The 17,010-nt window shown below is 40.6% G+C and overlaps 1 protein-coding gene across 1 annotated transcript in view; it reads left to right on the top strand.

Moving 5' to 3' along the window:
• The window catches only part of LOC124777597, a 313,220-nt gene that overhangs the window by 12,109 nt on the left and 284,101 nt on the right, over positions 1-17,010 (top strand). The window contains exon 2 of the mRNA XM_047253060.1: positions 10,318-10,496. Coding sequence (XP_047109016.1) covers positions 10,318-10,496 — 179 coding nt within the window. The remainder of the gene's footprint in view (positions 1-10,317; positions 10,497-17,010) is intronic.

Genomic DNA, 17,010 nt, shown 5'->3' with positions numbered 1-17,010 from the left:
CCAGTCTCCCCTACATAGCTTTCACAAACAGTGCTCCACCTATCCAGACATGACACGCGACCTTCCCTCACAGCTGTTATTCCACCAGTACGTTAACTTATACGTTCCGAATTTAACAGAAGTTCTCCTTCAAATGTTACTGTCACTCCTGGAAACAAGGCTCGTACAAAGAAATGGCTGAGCCTCAGCGTAGGGAATTTTTACAGAATGAATTTTCACTCTGCAGAGGAATCTATGCTGATCTGAATCTTCCTGGCAGATGAAAAGTGTAAATCGGAACGGGGGACTAACCCTAAGAATTTCTGTGCAATGTGGAAGGTAGGAGGAAACGTACTAGTGGAAGGTAAATTCTGAGGACGAGTCGTGAATCGTGCACGCTTTAGCTCAGTCGGTAAAGCACTTGCCCACGGAGGCGGTATTCCAGTTTCATTGTTTCAACTGCCTGAATGTTTCAAGTCAGCAAAACTGTTTTCCACAGGTCGTCGACGAAATCATGGAAAGCTTGTGGAAACATTGTCATTTTGCGTCACGATAATACCAGATGTGAAACAATACGTTGAACAGCTGATTATTTTAAGGACAGATGCATAGAGTTTATGTGAACTTATCACCAAAAGATTGCTTTTTTTCCAGTACCTCAGGCAATAAATTCTCGGACAGGTGATTTTCATCACCGCAAAAGGTTGTTGAACCGTTATTAAACGATATTGTTGAGCTATCAACATCAGAGTGGAAAAAATTTTTCAAGAAATCTTTAAAATGCATGGAAAAGTATATGCATTTTAAAGAAGCGTAATTCGAGAATGCAGCTTTACTGTATGATTACATGATGATGGCGTCCTCTTGGGTAAAATATTCCGGAGGTAAAATAGTCCCCCATTCGGGTCTCCGGGCGGGGACTACTCAAGAGGATGTCGTTATCAGGAGAAAGAAAACTGGCATTCTACGGATCGGAGCGTGGAATGTCAGATCCCTTAATCGGGCAGGTAGGTTAGAAAATTTAAAAAGGGAAATGGATAGGTTGAAGTTAGATATAGTGGGAATTAGTGAAGTTCGGTGGCAGGAGGAACAAGACTTCTGGTCAGGTGACTACAGGGTTATAAACACAAAATCAAATAGGGGTAATGCAGGAGTAGGTTTAATAATGAATAGGAAAATAGGAATGCGGGTAAGCTACTACAAACAGCATAGTGAACGCATTATTGTGGCCAAGATAGATACGAAGCCCACACCTACTACAGTAGTACAAGTTTATATGCCAACTAGCTCTGCAGATGACGAAGAAATTGAAGAAATGTATGATGAAATAAAAGAAATTATTCAGATTGTGAAGGGAGACGAAAATTTAATAGTCATGGGTGACTGGAATTCGAGTGTAGGAAAAGGGAGAGAAGGAAACATAGTAGGTGAATATGGATTGGGGGACAGAAATGAAAGAGGAAGCCGCCTGGTAGAATTTTGCACAGAGCACAACATAATCATAACTAACACTTGGTTTAAGAATCATGAAAGAAGGTTGTATACATGGAAGAACCCTGGAGATACTAAAAGGTATCAGATAGATTATATAATGGTAAGACAGAGATTTAGGAACCAGGTTTTAAATTGTAAGACATTTCCAGGGGCAGATGTGGACTCTGACCACAATCTATTGGTTATGACCTGTAGATTAAAACTGAAGAAACTGCAAAAAGGTGGGAATTTAAGGAGATGGGACCTGGATAAACTAAAAGAACCAGAGGTTGTACAGAGATTCAGGGAGAGCATAAGGGAGCAATTGACAGGAATGGGGGAAATAAATATAGTAGAAGAAGAATGGGTAGCTTTGAGGGATGAAGTAGTGAAGGCAGCAGAGGATCAAGTAGGTAAAAAGACGAGGGCTAGTAGAAATCCTTGGGTAACAGAAGAAATACTGAATTTAATTGATGAAAGGAGAAAATATAAAAATGCAGTAAGTGAAACAGGCAAAAAGGAATACAAACGTCTCAAAAATGAGATCGACAGGAAGTGCAAAATGGCTAAGCAGGGATGGCTAGAGGACAAATGTAAGGATGTAGAGGCCTATCTCACTAGGGGTAAGATAGATACCGCCTACAGGAAAATTAAAGAGGCCTTTGGAGATAAGAGAACGACTTGTATGAATATCAAGAGCTCAGATGGAAACCCAGTTCTAAGCAAAGAAGGGAAAGCAGAAAGGTGGAAGGAGTATATAGAGGGTCTATACAAGGGCGATGTACTTGAGGACAATATTATGGAAATGGAAGAGGATGTAGATGAAGATGAAATGGGAGATATGATACTGCGTGAAGAGTTTGACAGAGCACTGAAAGACCTGAGTCGAAACAAAGCCCCCGGAGTAGACAATATTCCATTGGAACTACTGACGGCCGTGGGAGAGCCAGTCCTGACAAAACTCTACCATCTGGTGAGCAAGATGTATGAAACAGGCGACATACCCTCAGACTTCAAGAAGAATATAATAATTCCAATCCCAAAGAAAGCAGGTGTTGACAGATGTGAAAATTACCGAACTATCAGCTTAATAAGTCACAGCTGCAAAATACTAACACGAATTCTTTACAGACGAATGGAAAAACTAGTAGAAGCCAACCTCGGGGAAGATCAATTTGGATTCCGTAGAAACACTGGAACACGTGAGGCAATACTGACCTTACGACTTACCTTAGAAGAAAGATTAAGGAAAGGCAAACCTACGTTTCTAGCATTTGTAGACTTAGAGAAAGCTTTTGACAATGTTGACTGGAATACTCTCTTTCAAATTATAAAGGTGGCAGGGGTAAAATACAGGGAGCGAAAAGCTATTTACAATTTGTACAGAAACCAGATGGCAGTTATAAGAGTCGAGGGACATGAAAGGGAAGCAGTGGTTGGGAAGGGAGTAAGACAGGGTTGTAGCCTCTCCCCGATGTTGTTCAATCTGTATATTGAGCAAGCAGTAAAGGAAACGAAAGAAAAATTCGGAGTAGGTATTAAAATTCATGGAGAAGAAATAAAAACTTTGAGGTTCGCCGATGACATTGTAATTCTGTCAGAGACAGCAAAGGACTTGGAAGAGCAGTTGAATGGAATGGACAGTGTCTTGAAAGGAGGATATAAGATGAACATCAACAAAAGCAAAACAAGGATAATGGAATGTAGTCTAATTAAGTCGGGTGATGCTGAGGGAATTAGATTAGGAAATGAGGCACTTAAAGTAGTAAAGGAGTTTTGCTATTTGGGGAGCAAAATAACTGATGATGGTCGAAGTAGAGAGGATATAAAAGGTAGGCTGGCAATGGCAAGGAAAGCGTTTCTGAAGAAGAGAAATTTGTTAACATCGAGTATAGATTTAAGTGTCAGGAAGTCATTTCTGAAAGTATTCGTATGGAGTGTAGCCATGTATGGAAGTGAAACATGGACGATAAATAGTTTGGACAAGAAGAGAATAGAAGCTTTTGAAATGTGGTGCTACAGAAGAATGCTGAAGATTAGATGGGTAGATCACATAACTAATGAGGAAGTATTGAATAGAATTGGGGAGAAGAGAAGTTTGTGGCACAACTTGACCAGAAGAAGGGATCGGTTGGTAGGACATGTTCTGAGGCATCAAGGGATCACCAATTTAGTATTGGAGGGCAGCGTGGAGGGTAAAAATCGTAGAGGGAGACCAAGAGATGAATACACTAAGCAGATTCAGAAGGATGTAGGTTGCAGTAGGTACTGGGAGATGAAAAAGCTTGCACAGGATAGAGTAGCATGGAGAGCTGCATCAAACCAGTCTCAGGACTGAAGACCACAACAACAACAACAATTCGAGAAGGGAAGTTTTTTCATTGTTATTTTAGCAGGTTGGAAGGTAGTCTTTGTAATATGTAGGGTGCACCATTAATAATAGTGAAAAGTGATAGGGATGAAAATACACAATAATCGAAACTAAAAGGTTCCACTAGACACGGTTCTATGACGATTCCTTATCGAGATAGGTGTGAATTTGTGGTTATGAGCCGCCTCTGACTTCAGCGTGAAATATTTTCCTACTTGGTAGAAATGTTCTTCGAATGTAAACCTTTTAAGTCCTTGTTTGATGCACTCACATCTTACCCATGACCCACAGTCTGTAAATGTAGAGACTCATAATTCCCTTAAAATAATTCATTTATTTTTTACTCTCAGCTGAACATTTTTCATTACATGACACGCTTCGAACACTCCGAATCATCTTCAGATCTAACCAGTTTCTACTGAGAATTTGAGTACTCTGATGATCCGGTGTGATCGAAACATATCTTGTCTAACAGAGACTGAAGAATAAATGAGAATTATTTTGAACCAGTTTGGCGGTCGCTGCTTCACCCTCTAGACTATATGGTCTGCACAGACATTTTTGTTTTTCTGTAATCGACTTTTTATGTTCTCAAATTGCAGCACCGTCTATATTTTTATGATAATTAAGGTCGTAGAAGAGTGGTGTTTTTCGAATGTACTTCTGACCTAAAAGCCATTCTGTTACCTGGAGTACAAGGTTTTTGTTAATCATGCAGCGTTTTCATGGTGATATTTCCTAGAAATATTCATCCCCTTACCCATTTTTCTTTGCATCCAATTTTCGTTGATTTACCTTTAAAGTTCTATTAACGCAGCACCAAAAAATAATTAATGCAGAGTGATGAAATTTCTGCAACACATTTGCCTAGATGATATATTTCAATAATTAACATTCCAAGATCAAAGGCTATTGTAATAGCGAGATAAGCTATTGAAACAATGAAATGGTTGTACATTAATAACCGATGTAACCATCAGGTTACCTTCCATTATAGAGCGTAGCAATCAGTAACCTTTTTTTTTTTGCACGTTTTATTTGGCAAATCCAGATTTCGGTTAGTCCTAGCCATTATCAATGCACTATTTTCTGTTCTCGATGCATGTCAGAACTCTGTTGTTTTGGCGTCAGTCACAGTTCTTTTTGGCTCTGAGCACTATGGGAATTGACATATGAGGTCATCAGGCCCCTAGAACTTAGAACTACTTAAACCTAAGTAACCTAAGGACATCACACACATCCATGACCGACGCAGGATTCGAACCTGCGACTATAGCGATCGCGCGGTTCCAGACTGAAGCGCCTAGAACCGCTCGGCCACTCTGGGTGGCCACAGTTCCTTGAATACTACCCCCGTAGTGTGACTGACGTTATAAATTATATAGGTATCAATATAGTTGCTGATTCTCTTGAGACATATGCCGGCTATCCATAATTTTCAATTGATATGCGGCATCTACTGCACCAGTAGGGTCCTAGACGGATAGATCGAGCAGGGCGTCCGAGATCGCCGGACGTCAGTCCTCTGCATTTCGCAGTCTGGGATAGTCTCAAGCCGCTGGTACGGCTGAAGCACTGGAGCAACTAACTGTCGAGAAGTACTAGTTGATCCGGAGCTGTTTGAAAGAATCCGTAGCTCACTACAAAGACAAGTGGAGCTTTGCATCCAAATGCGCGAAAGACACACAGATGATACTCCTGGTCTCTCACCGGTATCTATAGGTAGCTACAGGAACCTACAGCCTGATTATGTCTATCTACTTTCCTTTCCTACAGCATCTTGCAGGAGGCCTGCAGCCAGAAATCCAATGCATCAACCCAGTCGCTCTCGAGATTTCTGAATACATTCACAAATTCACCACAGACGTGAATGCTGTGTATGCTGTCCATCGTAATTATCAGGAATAAAAGAATATTTCATTTAGTACTAGAAGTCAGTAGGAGCGGCGTCTACATACTTTCTTGAAGGGTTAGCACGTGCGAAATGTGTGTCGTACAATAAATGTCGATTACCTCTAACATCAAAATAAATTTTCAAACTTCATTGTTTGAGACTGCGCAGATATCACACTTGACACCTACACCTGAACATTGTGGGACACAGGTTATCGCTCCAGTTCGATGCACTGGAGGAGGCATAGCGGACCATTTTCAGAGAAGACAAAGGTCTTAGCTAGACATGAATACCTGAACTGGCACCTACCACGTAGATGGACTCGTAGAGTGCCACCGGCAAATCGTATTTCCAACTCACAAAAATTTTCAATGTGAGTTATTTTTCTATGTAATGTTGTATGATGTATATTTATGATGTATATTTTGTATATTTTTAATTCTGGCGGAACTGGAAAGGTACATTATTGGAGACTTGGGAACTACCCAATCAAACTCGCTTGATGTGCTAGGCGTGAACGAAATCACCACCTGGATATCAGCCATACAACATAAATGCCATTAGTCTAAGGTCGCCGCAAACTTAGAAAATTCATGATATAGCGAAAAAGTATCTGTGAATCCTGTATTATACAAATGTCATGAAGCCGTTAATAATCTGTAATCTACATATTTGTCAACCCTGCGTTCACAAAATTTTCTCACAACGGGGCTATGGGACCTGATAACATAGGATTTTGCTGAGCCTTGGGTATGTTGTAGAGGGAGCTGTCATGTGTACCTGACTACGGGCTTTTCATGCTACGGCCCCTACTTTCCGAGAAAATCTGTATTGAAGTTTTATACGTCTCTCGTAAACCTGTAACGTTAGTGATGTTGCGACCTAACTAGCGTAGCGCAGAAGCGAAGATTCGTGTCTTATCACGTCCACCCCCGGTAGCTGAGTGGTCAGCGCGACAATGTCGATCCTAAGGGCCCGGGTTCGATTCCCGGCTGGGCCGGAGATTTCCTCCGCTCAGGGACTGGGTGTTGTGTTGTCCTAATCAGGATCATTTCATCCCCATCGACGCGCAAGTCGCCGAAGTGGCGTCAAATCGAAAGACTTGCACCAGGCGAATGGTCTACCCGACGGGTGGCCCTAGTCACTCGACATTATTATTATTATTATTATTATGTCTTATCACGCTGTCGATACCGGATCAAACGCTACCTATGTATGTTTCCTTTTTTTTCAGTTTCACATCTTCGGGAGTACATTCTTTAATTCTGCATCACTTCAGTGCACCTACATTCACAGGGGTGATCAAATGCGCGTGGCTAGTTTACAGGAGTGAACAAATACACATGGTTCACCTCTAAGTTGACGGAATAAAGGACAAGCCCTTTTGAATTTGAAAAAACTGTTTTTGCCGGTATCGATTCTAAAAATCCGGGTATCTGCAAGACAGAAGCTTGCACTAAATTTGCCTTTCGTTTTCTTCTGCAACAAACAGCATCCGCAATACTGTTCTAGAATAGCAAGCGATAAAAAGTAGAATAAGTCTGTAATTTATTCTGTAACAAATGGAATACACTTTTGAAGAAATTATTACTACGAAAATAAGTACTACGAAAATAAATATGTCCCGTTTCCCAAATATGCGTGGCTACAGCTGACTTTTCGAAATTATTAAGCCGGAATGCATCGCTATGTTCTTTGTAACGTACTTTAAAGGACCTACCAGTTTGGCCTACATAGCTTGCTTTGCACGTGTTACACTGAATTTTATAGACCCCAGCCAGCTCTCTCATATTTATCGCTTTCCTGCTGTAAATTATTTCTTAGTTTAAACCGCAGCGTATTATTGGTCTGAAAAGCGGTATGAACTTTAAAATGTTTGAAAATGTTACCAACTTTTTGCGAAATATCACCGAAGTATGGTATTGTGTCTCTCGTAATATTATTTGCGGTATTCTTCCTTACATTTGCGCACTGTTTCTGTCGTATTAATTTATTGACAACATTTTGGTGATACCCGTTAGCTCTGACTAGTTGTTTAACGATGTTCAACTCACTCATTCTGTCTTCATTCATAGGGACTCTAAACGCGGTGTCTATCACAGATCTAAAAGCAGAAAGTTTCTGGCTATTAGGATGGCAGGAATTATTTTGTATCAACACATCAGTTGTGGTTGGTTTCCTAAATATTTTAAAAACATGCCTACCATTTTGTTTCATAATACTTAGGTCGAGAAATTGCAGTTCACCCATTTTTCTCTTCTTCCACAGTGAATTCAAATTTACCGTGTAACTCGTTAAATTTATTTACTATTTCTGCAACTTCTTTTTCTTGTCCATCAATAAGAAGCAGCGTATCATCTACATAGCGTTTGTAATACACAACTTTGTCCACGGGATGTTGCGGGTTAACGAGGAGTCTTTTCCAAATGATTTATAGAGATGTCTGCTATGGTTCCAGATATACTGGAACCCATAGCCAGTCCATCTTTTTGCATATAAAATGTATTGTTAAAAGAAAAATATTTCAGAACGAATTCTAACAGTTCGATGAATTAGACTATTTGTTGCTGAGACAGTGTTTTGTACTTAAGCAAATTTTCTTTGATGACATTAACGGCCTCACTTACCGCCACATTCGCATAAAGGTTTTTAATGTCTAGAGATACTAGGCGGGCCGTGTCAGCGATAGGCTTATCCTTAATTTCAAAGCTGAATTATTAGTGATTGAAAACTTATCCTCGAACACGAAATATTCTTTTAAAATTTTTCGGGCATTTTAGTAATTTTGCATAAAGGACTCTTTCTAGAGTTCACTATTACTCTAGCAGGACAATTTTCCTTATGTACCTTAAACTGGGATCTAAGTCGTGGAGCTTTCGGATTCATGACCTAACAGCGTATTTTTTCTTTTTCTGTGAAGAGCTGTAGCCACGCATATTTGGGAAACGGGACACCCCATGTTGGGAGTAGATCAGGATCTCGTTATTTTGCACAGACAGGACAAAGGCAAAAGCTGTATCTACTAGAACAGCTGGAAATTACGATACATAGCGTGGATAATCAGAACACACTGAATGAACAGCTAACTGGTGTTACAAATAACTTTTTCAAACATTTCACCGCTTTCTTTTAGTAACTACATTTTTAGCAATTGGCAGGATACCATCATTTCATGAGGTCCTTGGAACATGTACACGTTATCTCTTTGTATAGACATCTCTGTGACTTCATTGTTTACTTGCGCGTGAGCTCACTCGCGTTTCAGTCTCGTGTTTGGCTACGTGGAGTGTGGTATCAACGAAGACGCACGGGCGGTATACGACGATAGAGGAGAGAGCCATGTGGTTAGATGCTGAACGCCATAGGTGACACCATTTTAGAGTTTTTCACATTTCGACGACTATGTGGAGATGCACCTGGAAGACGCGGCTGCAACAAGAGAAGTAGCCCCGATGTTTTAATTTTATTATCAATTTTATTGTGCCTGGTGCATGTTCCATTTTAGCGAGTTTTAACAGGTTCTTTTACTTTTTATTATTCTGATGGTGGAAGCTTGACTTCCGAAACGCGTCTATCTTAGTGTTTTACACTATAAACAAGTGGTTGAGCCGATACATTTTTTAACATTGACATTCACAACCATGACCTCTCATCCAGTATAGATAAAATCAAAGTTCATCCGCTTCTTTTATTTTTAAATTAGCGTTTCCTGTTGCGCAAGTTGAAAAACAAACTAAAATATCTTCCATTCCCATAAGATCGGATTTTCTTGTACATGAAAAATTCCATATACTGCCTTTGTTAAAATAATGAAAAACAAGCAAAACAGATTTGAACCTATAGTAACTCAGTTTGGCTTCGTCGGCATGCGACACAACTGTCAGTGTATGCCAAAGCACTGAATGAAACCCTTTGGTTCTTTGGAACTTAAAGTAACATGTTTAAATTAATGGGTAAATAAATGAAAATAAATTTTTTAAAAGTAAGAGTGACTGGTAAACGTAAGTCTACACAAAGGCTCTTTTCCGAAGGTTCGTATATTTTATTCGATAATCTTCTATCTGTTGAAGCCGATGACGTTCTGATGTCAAGTGCATCAAAAATTCTTATTTAATTTTTATTCTCTTATCAGTTCTAAAAAAACTAACGCTTCGGGTTTTGGAGGTACGCATAAAACTTCAACATCGGTTTTTTTCGAAAACTGGGAGCCATCACACGAAAAGTCATAGTCAGATATTCACGACACGTCCCTCTACAGCCAGCCGTTGCGACCGAGCTGTTCTAGGCGCTTCAGTCTGGAACCACGCGACCGCTACGGTCGCAGGTTCGAATCCTGCCTCGGGCATGGATGTGTGTGATGTCCTTAGGTTACTTAGGTTTAAGTGGTTCTACGTTCTAGGGGACTGATGACCTCAGATGTTAAGTCTCATAGTGCTCAGAGCCATTTTTTTAGCCGTCCCTCCACATCATACCTAAGACTCATCAAAATCCGTGGTTAATAGGTCTGTTGGTCCCCTTGTCAGTTTTAGTCCATTGCTTTGTGTGTCTTCAAAACACTATCGAATAAGTCTGAAACCATGTTCATTTTCTCTCGTTTCAGGAAGCTTCCTCCGAGTAGCTACACTGATGTTGGTGTTGGTACTAGAAACCTTTGCCTCGAAGATACTGGTAGTAGTTCCAACCCCATCTCACAGTCATCAGACGCAGTTCCGCATATTAACGAATGCTTTACTTGCAAAGGGCCATAAGGTCACTTTATTTACTGCAAGACCTCTCAAGGTAAGTTTATAAACGGATTGCTTCAAGTTATAAAGTACGAAACGTGCGGAAAGGTTGTAGACGGAATCTTCGTAATGTTACTGAAATCTCTTACTTGATATGAATCTTTAGCTGAACTGACGAACGAAAATGAGAGAGCTGGTCGAAGTTATTGAACATAGCAGTGTTGTTAGAGTATGGAGCTCTGAAGTTGGTCTGGGGCAGTTCCTTTTGAACGGTCGTAGCGGTCAGTCACATCGTGTTGACTTGAGTACGCTGCAGCCAGTGCTAATGCAAGTTCTCCCGTCTCGTTTAATGTGTATTACGCAGCCCCATTAAGCGGAAAATTATAGATCTTACCCATTCCTAAATGGTGAAAAAGTATAAACAGCAATAGAAACCTGCTCCCCCCCCTCCCCCCGACATGTACTGTGAAATGTGACAAGGACAACGAGCGACCAATAGCTCCAGAAATTAAGAAACGGGTAGTTACCTCCATGAAACTAACAAGAGATGGAGTACACAGTACGTCACTTAACAATGACAAGCTCTTCTACCATTCCTTAATTTTCTCCAACTTAGTGTACGAGCGAATAATGCGTGAGTTTCTTGGCAACTGTAAGTTAACATTAGCAACATGCTCAGTCTCTAAGTTTGCTGTTAATCCAGTCGAAGTCAACTTGACAAATGTGAGAGTCTCTAACGTACTATGAAAGTTCCACACAAAGTAATAAAACTAAATTTGCTGACTTATGTCAACGTTTGTGCAGTCCTGAACGAGGTATGGGCAAATTTGTATGTGTTTCCCACCCAAAACGGAACAAGACCTCGTCCAGAATGAATACTGATGGCTGTCAAGCACATATTTCACAAATGGAGCAATTACCAGCTTGCTTCATATGAAATGAAACAGGTCGCGTTAAACAGGACTATTTCGGTTGAAAATTCCATCTTGAGCACCACCTAACTGCACAATAACCTTTAATTTCGGAGTTCCTAGCAGGAATAAGTGCCGAATTGGTAGCAAACGGTGCCGTATAAGTTGAAAATAATTCATTTGGTATGAATGACACCGAACGTGTAAACAGTGAGCCTGAACACAACAGTGATATTACAAATGTTTGAAACGGACGTTCGTTTCTTCTTTAGGAGTAAGAGTTAGAACGACTAAGGAGCGCCAAATACTTATCCATCACCTCACAGTGAAGCCTAGGCTACGACTAAAGTTGCTGATTATAGATCAGCTGGCATTAATGAAAAAGGTAACAAACGGCAAACACCCAGACCTGCAAAGAACATTGCAGTTGTGATTGAACTGTTTTTAACAAAGAGCTCAGAAACATCCGCGATAGGGGTCATTTAGGACGACACGATTGACGGTGCCCTGGAACTCCAGCTGAACCAACTGCAGATTCACCATTAGAAACACGAGGAGACTCACAGATGGGCAAAAGTGAGTGTTCTCATGTAGAAATGCAAAGTTTCGACTGAAGCGTCTAGGAAGAAAATTTGTGCCGAGTAGTAAAGAAGAGGTGCAAAACAAAGAGCTCTCAACAACTTCCAATATTGACCTATGGGAAAGCGAGAGAGAATGTATAAGTGACTCACTCTGAAGCTGATTCAGTTATCTGCGGAAAATCGTATGGGAGCAAAGGTAGTGAAGAATCTGGGGCATGTAGGGTCAAAATACCGTAATCGGATAATCTCAAAGTTTTATTTATTCTCCCTGTCTTTAATTCATAATACAAATTTTTGTTTGGTTTCCTTTATCGCTAGTTCAATGTACAGAATAAATAACATCGGGGATAGGGTACAAACCTGTCTAACTCCCTTCTCAACTATTGCTTCCCTTTCACGCCTCTAGAGTTAGAACTACCATCTGGTTTCTGTACAAGTTGTAAGTGTCCTTTTACTCCCTGTATTTTGTCTCCTCTTTCAGAATTTCAAAGAGAATTCCAGTCAGCATTGTTAAAATCATTTTCCAAGACTACAAATTCTATAAAAATAGGTTTGCAATTCCTTAACCTGTCTTCTAAGGTAAGTCGGAGAGTCATTACTGCCTCGTGTGTTGCTACATTTCGCTACAGTCCAAACTGATCTTTTCCTATGCCGGATACTACCAGTTTTCCCATACTTCAGTAAAAAATTCGACTTAGTATTTTGCAGCCGTGAGTTATTAAAGTGAATTCTTCTTAAAGTCTGGTGGTATTTCGCTTGCCTCATATATCTTGTACGTCGGATGGAAGAGTTTTCTCATGATTGGCTCTTCAAAGGCTATCAATAGTTCTGAAGGAATGACGTCTCCGCCCAAGGCCTTGTTTCGACTTAACTCATTCAGTGCTGTGTCGAATTCTTCTCACAGTATATCATCTTCATCTACGTCCTCTTCAATTTCTGTAATACTGGATTAAAGTTCATCTCCCTTACATAGACCCTCTATAGACTCCTTCCACCTTTCAGCTTTCCCTTCTTTTCTTTGCAGTGTATTTAGTCCCATGGCGTCTTTAATTTTCCGCAGGCTGTATCTATCTTTCCCCTAGTGTTGTTGTTGTTGTTGTGGTCTTCAGTCCTGAGACTGGTTTGGTGCAACCCCAGTGATATATGCTCCAAAATCCTTATACTTGTCCTCTAGCCATTCCTGCTTAGCCGTTTCGCACTTCCTGTCAGTCTCATTCTTCAGACGTTTGTATTAACTTTCCCCTGCTTCATTTTCTGGATTCTTGTCATTTTCTCCTTTCATCGGTTAAATCGAATATCTCCGTGTTATCCAAGGATTTCTACTTGGCCTTGTCTTTTTATCTATTTTATTCTCTGCTGTCTTCACTATTTCATGTCTCCAAGGTTCCCATTCGTAATTCCAGCACGCTCGAATGGGTCAGCAATTTCTTTTAATCAGTACAACGAAAAACCAACCAAAGTTGCAAAATTCACTTTTTACTCAGTCAGTGAGTAGTTGCTGGCCATGGCTCATTTTAAAATCGTAGTAACATAATCAAAAATGGTATTATCGAAAATGCAAAACCGATGTCAGAAATGTGCCTACGAACAGTACAGGGCTTACAGACGCACTGTAACGTTCGTTTGCACATTTTTGACATGGTTTTTGCGTTTTAGGAAATATCATTTTTGACTATGTTACGATGATTTGAAAATGGGTCCCGGCTCGAAAGTACTTAGACAGTATTCTTTCCACTTTTTCTTGTGAACCGTTGCCTCATGCTCCCTCTGAAACTCTCAACAAGCTCCGGTTCTTTCAGCTTAAGAGGTCCATTTCCTTAAGTTCCTTCCTTCTTGCAATGTCTTCAGTTTCAATCTACGTTTCACAACAGATAAATTATGGCCTGGGTCCACTTCTGCCCCTGGAAATCCTTTAAAATTTAAAATCTGGTTCAGAAATCACCTTCTTAGCATTAAACAACAATATGAAACCTCCCAGTGTCTCCAGGTCTCTTCCAGGAATACAACTTTATTTCACGATTCTTAAAAAAGTGTTAGCAATGATTAAACTATGCTCTCTGCAACATTCTACCAGGTGGATTCCTCTCTCATACCTTTCCCCCAAGTCCATATTCACTTATAGTTTCTGCTTCTCTTCCTTCTTCTACTGTCGAATTCCAGTCCCCTATTGCAATTAAATTTTCATCCTCCGTTTCATACGTGGCTGAAATCGACATGGTATTTACATTCTGCATCTGTTGACTGAATTGAGCCACTGTAAATTGCATGGAAAAGGCTACGTCCCGCAGTACGAGTTCTTAAGCTTTCTTCCCATTCCGTTCACGTTTGGAGCGCTGGAGGAATGATTGTTCGAGTCCGTCTGTGCGTACTATATTTAATGTAAACTTTTCCTTACGATCCTTCTGGGAGCCGTACGATGGTGGTTATTGTGTGTTCCTAGTCACGATTTAAATACCGTCCTTGAACCTTTCTTAGTAGACTTCCTCAGAATAGTTTCCGTCTCTTGAAGAGAGTCTGCCAGTTAAGTTCTTTCAACGTCTCTGTGACACCCTCCTGTGGGTCAACAAACCTGTTAACATTCGTGCTGCCCTTCTCTGTATATGCTCATGTCACCTCCTCGTCCTATTTGATATGGGTTTCACACACTTGAGCGGTCGTAAGGGTGATTTGTAAGCAATCCTTTTTTAGATTGATCCCATTTCCGTAGTATTCTACGAATAAACTGAAGTCTGCTACATGCTTTATGTACGACTGAGCCTATGTGCTCATTCCATTTCATGTCTCGAATACCTGTACACCCAGATATTCAGATGAGTTAACCGATTCCAGCTGTAACACACTGACATTACAGTCATATGAAACTACTTTTCTTCGTTTCGTGAAGTGCACCACTTAAATCAACTTGTAAGTCTCAGGGCAGAGATTTGGAAATTATCAAAGTCTGAATATTTGTGCAGCTTTTTTCAGACTGTAGTTTATTGTAGACAACTGTGTCATCTGTAAGTCTCAGTTAACTATAATTGTAGTGTTGGCAGAAGTGCCGACACCGTGTTGCTAAAGGAGGCCGAAATGCACGCTTTAACTCACGCAGACTGGCGTGAGGTCTGGAACAGTTAAGAGAATTAATAGTAGCAAATAAAGTACGTAGTTGATGTAATACTTAACTTTAATCCACAATTGGTGTACATCGCTCTTGACGGTACATTAATAATAAGCTCAATATAACTGGTAATGGTGCCTTGCTAGGTCGTAGCAAATGACTAACTATAGTCTCGGCAAATGAGAGCGTATTTGTCAGTGTAGCATCGCTAGCAAAGTCTGCTGTACAACTGGGGCGAGTGCTAGTAAGTCTCTCTAGACCTGCCGTGTGGCGGCGCTCATTCTGCAATCACTGACAGTGGCGACACGCGGGTCCGACGTATACTAATGGACCGCGGCCGATTTAAAGGCTACCACCTAGCAAGTGTGGTGTCTGGCGGTGACACAACAATAATGTTGTCCGCTAGGTCGTTAACATACAGTATGAACTGAAAGGGACCCAATGCATTTCTGTGGGCGACCCCCAAAGTTTAGTTTCTTCTTCATCTGCTGATGACTCTCCATCCAAGATAACATACCGCGTCGTCCCTGTCAAAAACTCCTCATTCCAGTCCCAAATTTCACTTGATAACCGATAGGATCGTTCTTTTGACAATAAGCGCATATGTGGTACTGTTTCAAATTCTTTTTGCAAATAGAGAAACACTGCATCTATATGACTGCCCTGATCCATGCTTTTCAGGGCGTTGTGTGAGAAAAGTGTTTGTTGGGTTTCACGTGATCGATCTCTTCGAAATCCTTGATGGTTGGCAGGGAGAATGTCGTTCTGTTAGAGGTACCTCATTATGTTTCAGCTCAAAAAATGTTCTAAGAGTGTACAGCAAATGGATGTCAAGGATACTGGACAGTAGTTTTGTGGATCGCTTCTGTTACTCTTCTTGTAGACAGGTGTGACCTGCGCTTTCTTAAAACTAATGGGCACGGTTTTCTGTTCGAGCTATCTACGGCAGATTATGCGAGGATGTGACTCAGCCACAAATTGGGTATCGAATACCATAGGGATTCCATCGGGGACTTGGGACTCATTTAATTTTAAAAATTCCAGCTGTTTCTCAACGCCAGTGACAGTAACAACTAATTCATTTATCTTTTCGGTGGTACGAGGATTAAGTTGGGGCAATATTCCTGGGTTCACCATTGTAAAGGAAAGCCTCTCTGGTTCTGCTTTGCTACTGTTTCACTTCCTATCTTGTCTGTGAGTGACTGGACAGTAACTTTCTTGTCAGTTCGAGTTTACATACGATCGCAATTTCTTTGGATTTAGTGAAAGATCTTTCGGCAGTAATCTCCTTTGGTAGTCGTCTAAGGCTTGCTCTCTCGGCAACCAAATTCGTTTTCTTCGTGTATTTTAAATACATCCCAGTTCTTTGCTTTAAGCCAGTTAAGTAGAACTGCGTTATTGTAGGAAGTTGAAACAGTGCCCCGAAATTGCAAGAGGCGATGTAAGTCTCAACAGCTCTGAAATTTCAGGTACAGTGATGTTTGGAAAAGACTATATTCAACAGGCAAAACAGACAATTTTGAGATATAGAGGGAGATCATCGCAAATAAGTTACATACTTCGTAAACTGGCAGAAGCAGTTAACAATTCTCTCACTCACTTTGAAATACTGAACGAAGAGCTAATTAACAGATTAAATGACGCTTAGAATGTCCAACAGCTCCCTCCAAGATTTCCCAAGGGGCTGATCGTACTGCTACCAAAGAAATACCCGTCAACAAACATCGAATCCTTCAGGCCTATGAGCTTGATGAATACAAACAAGCTCGAGCCTAAATGCAGGCTTAAGGGACGTAATGAAAAACATGGAAGGAGATTCCCAAACATGCGCGGTCTCTGGTCGCAGTATAATCGATTCCCGGACTACCTTTACACAACAGCCATTAAGAGTACCGTTAAAACATCGCCTCTGTAATATCTATAGATTTTTTAAGGCTTTCGATCAGTTCGCTCACAATTTTCTGCTACAAGCAACGC

The sequence above is a fragment of the Schistocerca piceifrons genome, chromosome 2, assembly GCF_021461385.2.
Source record: "Schistocerca piceifrons isolate TAMUIC-IGC-003096 chromosome 2, iqSchPice1.1, whole genome shotgun sequence".
In the NCBI taxonomy this organism is placed as follows: Eukaryota; Metazoa; Arthropoda; class Insecta; order Orthoptera; family Acrididae; genus Schistocerca; species Schistocerca piceifrons.
The sequence above is the reverse complement of the archived record's forward strand: the minus strand, read 5'-3'. Positions and strand labels throughout refer to the sequence as shown.